General features: G+C 39.0%; 1 protein-coding gene across 1 annotated transcript; it reads right to left on the bottom strand.

Annotated features, from left to right (window-relative positions):
* Nucleotides 1-1,630: 1,630 nt before the first annotated feature.
* Nucleotides 1,631-7,769, bottom strand: areg (amphiregulin). The gene is made up of 6 exons (XM_023288649.3): nt 7,598-7,769; nt 6,752-6,928; nt 5,989-6,217; nt 5,652-5,813; nt 3,881-3,994; nt 1,631-1,984 (listed from the first exon to the last, which is right to left on the bottom strand). Exons 1-5 carry the CDS (start codon nt 7,632-7,634, stop codon nt 3,901-3,903), a joined length of 699 nt encoding a protein of 232 aa, XP_023144417.1. The 5' UTR covers nt 7,635-7,769; the 3' UTR covers nt 1,631-1,984; nt 3,881-3,900.
* Between the last annotated feature and the right edge of the window lie 2,418 nt (nt 7,770-10,187).

Below are 10,187 nucleotides of genomic sequence, written 5' to 3'. Positions count from 1 at the left end.
AATAAGGGACCAAGCAAGGAGCATTTGTTTGTGGTAGTTTGCCAGTGCTTCCCAAAGTGTCTGGGCCCGGACACTTCCGCAGAGTGACGTAGTGGTTGGACATGCGCAGTGAACTTTGACTCGGACAAGGTCAGAGTTCATTTACACCAAAGACGTTTTGTTTTTAAAAATATATATATAATAAATATTGTAATTAAGGATAATAATCAGGAAATATCATGTTTTGGGTCAAAATACACTGACATTTCACTCCAGTCTCAAGTCTGTTTATAATGGCTGACATGACTAAAATTTGCTGTTGTGGATTGTTTATATTTTGCACTTTACCTTCAATAGTTTTCTTAACAGCTACTGTAAGTATCACTGATGTCAAGTGACTGAAATTCATGATGTTCTACCGGCCTCATTCAGCACTAAACTTAGTGCACCCAGTTTCTCAAGGTACTTGGCATGAAAGTTGTTCAAGAATCTTGGAGAACTTGCCACAGTTTGTGGATTCAGACTGTCTTCGTGTCTTCTGTCTTTGTCTGCAATCTCAGAGTGACTCCATCATGTTGAGATCAAGGGTTAATCATTTTTTAGGTCTCTGGCTGAGCATTTAGACGAGTCAGACTGGGGTCATTGAGATGCTGATGGTATTGTGTGGTGGATAAGAATCTAAACATCTAAAGTGCCTGTGTTTAGTGTCACCTATCAGCTTCCTTTGAAGAATGTTTACTTGCTGACACCCCTATAGCTTTATCTATCTATCTATCTATCTATCTGTCTGTCTGTCTGTCTGTCTGTCTGTCTGTCTGTCTGTCTGTCTGTCTGTCTGTCTGTCTGTCTGTCTGTCTGTCTATCTACATTTTTCATTTGAGACAAACCTGACTGTGCGCTGCTCTCTTTGTACACAGTCTATTCTGAGCTCCTTTGTCCTGAACCATATAATTACATTCAAGTCTTTGAGTTTGTGTGAGGAGAGTTACCAGAGAATTCCAAAATAGCTCAGACCAAACACTCCACTGCTTTTCCCAGTTTGCCTGTGCAAAGGTGCATCTCTTACCTATTCACAAGCTCAGGACATCACTTCAGTGCTGGGAATACTGCGCACCCATTAGTGCACAACATACACTACCATTCAAAAGTTTGGACGCGCCTTCTCATTCACAGTTTTTTAATTTAATTATTTTATACATTGTCGATTAATACTGAAGACATCAAAACTTTAAAAGAATACAAATGAAATTATGTTGTGAACAAAAAAGTGTTAATCTTCTCTATAAATATGTAGAAAATAATACAAATGAATAAAAAGCATTGAATGAGAAGGTGTGTCCAAACACATTGGTTTATTTTCCAAGACTCAAGCACTAAGGTACTATTTATCTGAATTTGGCCCAGCTTGTCTCACACTCACAAACGCACCTTAAACAACTTGCCACTCTCTCTGGCTTTTTGCATTGCTCTCATGATTGAATTCGTCAGTGATGTCAGATAGTTTTCTAAGAGCCTTTCTCATGATTATTCTTGTCTGCTGAATCTGTGTTCGGCTGTGTTTGTGTGAGCTTGCTGCTAAGGTATGAGACGCATCCAGGGATGGGAATGTAAACACAGAAACTCAGGCAGAGATGCATGAACAAACAACACGTTCACATAACACTGAGAGACTTTATTGGTGATCAAATTCCATCCCTTTTCCAGAGTGAGATGAAGAGCGTTTCTCTGACCTACAACAATAGCAGTGCAATAAATAAAACCAAACCTAGAGAACATCAAAAAGCTGAATGCTCAGCATTCGCACATAAGAGACATTATAATGGTGTCCAACATACAAATACAGTTGTTAGCAATAAATAGTTACACTAAATAAATTACATTGTAACAGGTACTGGACAGTGTTTTTTACATAGCATCTACTGAAGTGAAGCCGTCTGTTCACTCTAAAGCTTTCTCAGGTGCTCAGACTCCTCTGTTCGGCTTCGTCTTTGAATCGTGCTGCAGGCTGCGGAAAAGATAGAAATTAAAGGTCAGTAAATGTGTAAAAATAGAAATTCACAAACTACTTTGATAGAAAACTAAGCAAACTGCTTAAAATAACTGTACAGAGAATCCTTTTAGCCACTGAAAATAAAAATGCACACTGCGAGGGTTGGTTTTTGCAAAGACCATCTGCACAGCCAAAAAGCAAAAATCATTCAGGCAGTTTGTGGATTTATTTTACAGTTATATGTTTGCATTTGTCAAAAAAATAGACAATCCCTTTTAAAGTTAATTCTGGTTGCTGCTTAGTGTTGTTCTTTTGTTGTTGTTGATGCAACCACATTGTGGAGCCTTAGTGGGAGCGTACAAATCCAATGCAGTGGCTTTAAGTAATGTCCAAACTGCACCGTGGCTTTTAGACAGAACTAATATTTTAACTTTTTTATGATCCGAAAAGACAGATACATTATTTTATGGCAGTTCGGTTCAATAAAGTTTTTTCTGATGTTAGAGTAAAAAGTAAATTTGAGTACATTTGGGTAAAACTATGATCAAAACGATGAAAAAAAATAAAGTTACTCTCTACATACAATAATAAAAATATTCATAGCATGCATGGAAATTCTGTGAAAATTTTTATTTTTTAAAAAGAGACACATCTAAACTGCCACTTCTTCAATCTTTCCGTGGCTTTCTTTCCCAGAGTGGACAGTAAGTGACGTCAGACTTTAAAGAGAAACCTCATGGCCTCATTGATTGTCTCAAGGCCGAGATTTCATCTTCTAAACACGTGACGTCCGCATGCAAGTGTGCGTGCGTTTGCTCAGTGAGATCTGACCGCATGTAAGTTCAGAGATTAAGTTCTTACGTTACGGTCATCACGTGTACAGTCAGTGTGTCAGTACTGCTATTGTTTGGACACACAGGTGAATGTGTGCTACCGAGCGTGTGGTTTCCCTTTACGCTGGAATGCAGTTCAGAGATGGGACAGGTCGAGACACCCGTCTGCTAATCCACACTAATGCCTCTAGTGGGGATTCCTCTTTGCGTGATGCAACTCGCTGTGTTCAATAACAACAACAGGGCTCTTCCATCATCCTGCAAGCCCACTCCTTCCTGTTTGGCTTATAGCTCACGTGAGCAGACGCTACAGGACTTAAGCAAGACATACATCATCGGAAATAAACGATTACTTGACCCTCTTACAGCATCAAAATATACCTTGAGCAAATAGCATTTACACGGCATTTGCTTGGTGAAGGTTTCGGTTTTATTTAAGGACTTCTTGGGATGCTCTTCAATCTCAGTTGCGTCGAGCATAAGCACAGCTCACATTTAAATCCTAAAAATGCATAGCAATTCTTGCCAGAAATGGTTTTGGAGTCAATTGTAAACAGGTTTCTCATTTTCAGCTGGTAAATGTTGGGTTTTACTTAAACACAACAGCCCTAGCAAGTATATTTTAAGAGATACGGCTAACAGTCAAGTTATTTTAGGTTTAAAGGTACAGAATTAATTTCTAATGATTCAGATTGTCTCATTTTCAAACAAGAACTCGGCACAGGATCTTTAATTGACTCTTCATTTCTATGTGCATCGTGGAAATCGAGAAACATTATTATTCTGGAATTAGTCGTTGGGGTTGATTGAGTGCAAACTGCTCTATTGCCTAAATCCAATAGAGCAGGATGGAGCTGCTATTTCTTATACTAGCTGTAAATGCGTATTTTCCTTTCTTAATGTAAAGTAGTGAAGTAAATAATGTAAGTGGTGCAGTTTGAAATTTCCCCTGACGTCACTTACCCTGGAGTTAATTGTTTTGATGCAGTTTGGACTGCAGTAAATGCAGAGCAGTATAAAGCACAGTGGCTTTGTATTTGTGTTGGGACAAGTGGGTCAAAACCTCAGCAACACCCACCTCATCGTAACTCGACGCCCTCACACCACAACGTCACCGGCGGACTTCTGCAGCTTCTCCTGCTCCGACCCAGTTCCAAGATAAGATGCCAGGAAGTTTTTATGAGACCTGTAACTACAAAACGCATTCAAGGTGAGCATAAAAGCTGACAACAGCGCTCGTGATTCCCACATGATCAGTTATTTTGCACAACAGGAGTGCAGCTAATTGGAAAAAAATAAAGTTCAAAGTGTGTTTTTATTGTGTTTTGACTGTGACTTCTATGAATTGGTGCCCATAAAGTGCACTGATGTAATGCAATTAACCCTGTTTAACTCTCACAGTAATAAAGTCTACTTTCTATTCACCTTTGGACTTCAATGTTTCTGCCTAACTGTGGCTATAAAGTTTCAATTGCACTGCTGATGCTTATATTTGCACCAACTTGGACTATTGACTTTGTCCACCACCCAAACAATAGCTGTGGTTCGGCTACATATTGATAAGGAACTGTGATTATGCAGGAAATGACTCGTCATCACCGTTAAATAGGCTAAGTAATGTAGGATGGCAGTTGAATATAAAGTATGAGTAATGTAAAATTGGTGAAACTGTAGATTTCACTACAAGTCTACAATAAAAGTAAGAATGTAGTATGTGAGGCGTAGAAGTAACTGAATCCATGTTGTGAGGGTGGTGAGCAACACCTTTACAGTGTGGGTGTGTTTGGGTGTGTTAATGTGCCGTTTGATGTGTCAGTGAGTTCATTTGCCAAGAAGTGTTTCTGGGCAGGATGTGTGTGGATTGTAATGTGTGTTATGTTGGGATTCATGGGGTGTGGATGGTTTCTCCATTAATCTTACCTATAATGGTTTTAAAGAATAAAGATGAATAGGAGGACTTTCGTTCGAAACCACTGGCATCAGGTCTCGACTTAATGTCGTCCCAGCATTTGAAAAGAAGAATATATTGTGATCTGGGATTTATAATGTTTAGTTTTGATTTCTCACATATATCCAGTGAAATCAGAGTTGTGTTTTGATTTAATAGTTTGAAAATTGTTAAGTACCTAGAGATGCTGAAGAACCAATCAACCCAATGGATTTATGCTGTTCTGTCACCAAGGCCCAAATCCAGTGCTGGTAATTCTAAGTCTGTTTTTCATACACGGTAGCTTTGATTTGGGCTGATCTTGCTTTTTTTTTTTTTTTTTTTTTGTCGACTGTATAATCATTTCTCTTAGGAACATTGTGGTTTCTGCACACAATGTTACATACATGTACAAAAATGGGAAATTTGCTTGTAGAAATTATTTGAGTAATTAAAAAAAAATCAAAAATAACTAAAATAGTGAGGTAATAATCGAACCAATAAAAGATAACTAGAACATATTAAAATAAGTAAGATTAAATCAGTAAGTAGAACATTATTATATCAACTGATCTTAAGTAATTTAAGGTTTGTTTTTTAGCAATTGATTAGGAGTCAAAGTAAAGAAATTTGCCTTTCTTTTTACATTCTGTTTTGTTTATTTATCTAGGAGTCGTATTAATTCACATATTCAGTTTGATTTTGAATTGTACGATAACTTTTGACAAATGTTCCCTTTTTTTAAATCTGTTTTTGGAATACTGACAGTCTGTACTGAAATGCATTTTGCCGTACAAAAGCTTCTATTACTGCTGGAATAAACCCTGCCAGGAACTGAAGCCTGGTTGCGGCAGCTTTGAAATTCAGAAATGTGTGTCCGTGTGTGATTGTGTTCGTGGCCGTGTGGCGTTTTCAGACTCACTGAGCACAGGTCATGAGCAGGATGGCGGTGCAGCTGATGACTGACAGAACCACAGCGATGATCACTAACACCGTCTGAACCAGCTCAGTGTTGCTGCTCTGTTTGGACCGAGTCTCCAAGGTCTGGATCTCACAGCGCTGTCCGTCGAAGCCTTTCAAACATCTGCAGAGGGATCAGATGTAGTGTTATTTCAATAATGATACCCATCAGTCAATTAAATAGTCATTCACTTTTTATTCTATCCGGTCAAGAACTTCTTTAAACATATTCTGTGCATCATTCCTTCCTATAATTCTGTTATAGGAAGGTGATAAAAGGTAGCTGGGGTTGTACTCACATACACACTGGCTCCTTCAGGCCCTCGATGTGCTTGCAGGAGCCGTGGATGCAGTAGCCCAGGTGGGTGGAGGTGCAGGGATCCTCGGTGGTGCTCAGAGTGGACGTGGATCTGCTGGTGTAGTGGGTGTGCTCGGGGTTGAAAGCAGTCGTGCTTTTGCCCTTGTGCCTGTTCCTCCTCTTGCCTTTGCCCTTCCTCTTCTTCTTCTCATCTTTGGTGAGATGCAAGTCTGTATCAGGAAAGAAAGAGTTGCAAGTGAAGGTTTATGTTGTCGTTGTAGGTTTTTGCTGAGTTCATTAAACGACAAAAGAATCCTTAAATGGTTTCCTAGCCGGGTGTTGTGGGAAAATTACAAAAAGGAGCTAAATGATGATACTTTTTTGACAGTTAAATTGAATTTCAAGAGTAATAAGTAAAGAAAATGAACCAAGGGAAAATTATATCTATCACTGAATGTATTTATTCACATTACTTCAAGCCTTTTTAGAGGAAAAAGTTTCTTCTTCTGCTCTTTTTCACAAAAATCTATTGGATAAGCATCTTCTGTGTATGTGCCTTGATATTTTTTGGAAACAAATGTGGGATATTATATTTTAACTGTCAGTATTCTTTAAAATAAGTATTTAAATTCAGGATATTCAAGGTATCTCAAATTTTACGCTTTTCAACATCCTAACTTTTCACCTCTCTGTTCCACCTGAAGAATCGATTTATTGATCAAAAATACAAGTATTCAGAAGAAAGCTGTTTTTGGTTTTCGTACCGTGGAGGCTAAAATGTGCGTTGTCTCCTCCTGAAAGCTCCTCGTCTAGTTCCAGGTCGTCATTGTCGCCCACCGAACTCGGGAGGCCCTCGCCGGAGGCCGGACCCCCAGTAACTCGGGCTAACTCGGTGGAGTTAGTAGCCTCAGATGCCTGAGCACCTAGAGCACTGCACACTACTGTAAAACCAACAGGACACAGAAAATAAACTTCAGTTGACATAAACTTTACACAGTTGCATAATAATGCAATAAGGAGAAACTTAGGTCAAAGTTTATGTCGTTTGATGCAATTAAATCTCAATTCCTTATCTCTACGTCAGCATCTGGGAATATGACAAACATTCTTTTGAAGCTGTTTATTAGTTATAGTTTTAATGGAATCAAATTAGAAACTGATCGGAATCAGTTTTTAAAATTCCTCTTCACCAGGAAACTAAAGCGATTTATATTCTCAGCCCATTTGCTTCTGCGTCATTATTTCACCTCCAAATATTGAGAACAGCCTGAAACCAGTCCAACCAGTCCACATCCACAGCTGTACTGTACCAGTGATGAATAGTATTCAATCAAAAGGCAATCAAGTATTTCAAATATGTTGACCTTTTACAGCGTCAAGTGACATGACCTGCAAAAGATTTTGCCTATTGAGAGGCAAAAAGCTGCTTCTGTCGCAGATTCTTTTCTGTAAAAACACCGGAAAATCTCTCCCAAGCCTTCACATGCAGATACAAGTTTCTCTCTGGCCCCTTCCTCTGTTCCTCACAACGTTTCTCTTCTTACCATTTCATTGATTCAAACTATCAGCACAAACACACAGAGAGAATGTCAGTACAAGTCCAGACTTACCGAAGCACAGGAGACAGGTGAGGACGAGAGGGTTCATATCCCAGGAAGAGAGAGTTTAGTGTATGACAGTCCTGCGCTAATCTGTATCTGAGTGTGTAGAGGTGTGTGTGTGTGTGTGTGTGTGTGTGTGTTTGTCCCCTGCTGATAGACTTTTGCGCTTTGCTCTCTTTACCTCCTCTGGGTGCAGCTTTTATAGACCAACGCCTGCCTCTCGACTCCGAGCAGAAAGAAGGGGGTGTGTGTGGGAGAGCGCAACAAAATGCATTGTGTGTCTAATGATTAATCTGCCCCAGGCGACACATTTTCAACTCCTGTTCTCACATACGATGAGGCTTCTGTCTGGGAATAATAAGTCTGAATGAGGCTGAGACACAAAAGGGTTTGATGTATTCTGACTTGTTCCTCATCACCATTAGAGGCTCAGAAACAGCTGTTTTCTGCTTCTGTAGCTGCTGTTACTTCTTCTGTGGTCAGGAATGAGGCCTTAATTACATCTTCAGTCCGGTGGTGAATCATCAACACAGACGCACTCACAACACCGTTGGAGCTCTAACTTAAAAAAGATATTTTAAGCCCAAATTTGTTTTGAAAAGGTGTTTTGAGCTGGTTAGCTGCAGACAAAAACATGACAAAACAACCACAAAAATGGAGACACAATGTTCTCACTTGGCAGCGATGAAACACTTGTTTTTGTAATGAACTGTAACCCACACTATAAGTCATTTAAAGTTCATCCAGCTTAGAAACTTAAGTTCTACTGCCGCATAAAAAACGTGAGTTAACTGCTCTGTGGTTGGTTAATTTCTTGAGCTGAATTAACTGAATTTGAATAAACTACTTCAGTGAACTTAAGATATTAAGTTGAATCAATTACTCCCATAGACAAGGGTCACACACTGATTTTCTTTTTTTGCAAGTTTAAAGAGTTTCTCCATTTGTTGTTTAGAATCTACAGTACCAGCTGTCATATCCTTTTCTTTTTTTCACAAGAGTCAGTACAAAGACATTTTGTGAGGATGCTTCTGGTTACACTGAGATATATTATCAATCACAAATAGAATTCTCATAGTTAAATGTATCATGATTATTAAGAAAACAACCATAACTTGATTTAACATGCATCAAAGGCACACACACCAAGTTTCCATGTCCATGCCTGTTTTCCCAAACTGCAAAAAAAAAAGACAGGTGTCTGGGGATCTTTAAGTCGCCATCGACACATCCTGGGAAATTTTGCTACTTTTTGTGTCTGACCAACGCAATTTTAAGTCAGAAGAACTCGTGTTTAAAGTTCTAAAGTGGTTCAAAAATGTTTTAAAAAACACATAAATTTGAAATTCAACTAACTAGAAATTAGCCAGACTCATATATTTACATTAAGTAAACTAGAATAGACAAAGTGATTTGAGTGAATTCTTTTATGACGCTTTACAGTTCAGTGTCACGTCTACACTTTACTCAAGGCACAAATATGGTCAATAGTAAGAAATTACATGCCAATGAGGCCGATAGTGAGGATCATAAATACATGCGTTGTTATCGTGTACAGATATGGGCAAATGAAAACAAGCAGGTCTACAAACAGTGATACGAGACCATGTTTAAAGTGATAGCAATTCATGTCTGAATTTGTCTTTTTTTTTTTTATTTAAATAAATCATGTTTTCATTGTGTGCAACTGTTGAATATTGCTTTATATCTCTTTTTTTATTGAGCTGGTGGTTAGAATGTGCCTGTTTTACTTCCTTTTTTTCATGTTCTATGTGTGTGTTGTGTTGTGTTTGGTTCACCAGGGTGTCTTCCCGTGTCCAAATTGACATATGTGTCTGTGCGTTTGATTAAGTGATGCCTGGTGTTACTATTTCAGTAAGCTGTAACCAAGAAGAGACCTTAAGGCTTGGGCGGGGAAGCTGCACAGCAGGGTGTGTTGGTTATGTTGTTGTGTCTGCACAGAGAGGCCATCCCATCCTTCGTGCACAGTGGAATCCAATAGAAACCTGCCTGGAACGCTGTAAACTTACAAATCTCATTCCTGGGCTTCCACGGCGACCAGGAACTCCTGACACGCTTTGTTTATGGCCATTGAATTATTTGGATTATGTGTAATGGCATTGGGGATATGTGATATGAACGTGTGGAAAGACTGACACAAGTCTGGAGGGAAGCACCTCATAACAGCCGCCCACTGTAAACACACGGCTGCCTGGATGACAGCATGAAGGACTTTTACACACAAATGCAGCCACATGTCTTTGAAAAAAAAACTTTGAATCATGCATTTTTAGAAAACAGTTAAAAGCACAAAATAAAACCACCTAAAACAGGCATTATTGCGGTTAGATTCAACCTTTTAATGTCTATTCAGAATAACTGCAAACCAAACAGGTCTACCAATGCACAAAATGGAAACCTTTGAATTCTTGTGTTTGATTCTTGTGTTTCCCTGAACCTCATTGCCCTTAAGTTAAACTGTAGCTTCCGCCCCAGCTGGTTAGTCAATTTTCATAGCAAATTATCCAGAAGATGTCAAGACATTCCCCGATAAACTGCAGATGTCAGCTTCATTATGATGCTGAAGGGGAAATCGGGG

This window comes from Amphiprion ocellaris, chromosome 6, assembly GCF_022539595.1.
Source record: "Amphiprion ocellaris isolate individual 3 ecotype Okinawa chromosome 6, ASM2253959v1, whole genome shotgun sequence".
Taxonomy (NCBI): Eukaryota; Metazoa; Chordata; class Actinopteri; family Pomacentridae; genus Amphiprion; species Amphiprion ocellaris.
This window is presented reverse-complemented; position numbering and strand designations above follow the sequence as displayed.

Bases quoted from the DNA above. Each gene is read 5' to 3' on its own strand.
- areg (XM_023288649.3), bottom strand. From the start codon at position 7,634: ATGAACCCTCTCGTCCTCACCTGTCTCCTGTGCTTCG. The intron at 6,929-7,597 runs GTAAGTCTGGAC...TTGGTTTTACAG, and splicing joins CACCTGTCTCCTGTGCTTCG to TAGTGTGCAGTGCTCTAGGT. The intron at 5,814-5,988 runs GTGAGTACAACC...ATCCCTCTGCAG, and splicing joins CTGAAGGAGCCAGTGTGTAT to ATGTTTGAAAGGCTTCGACG.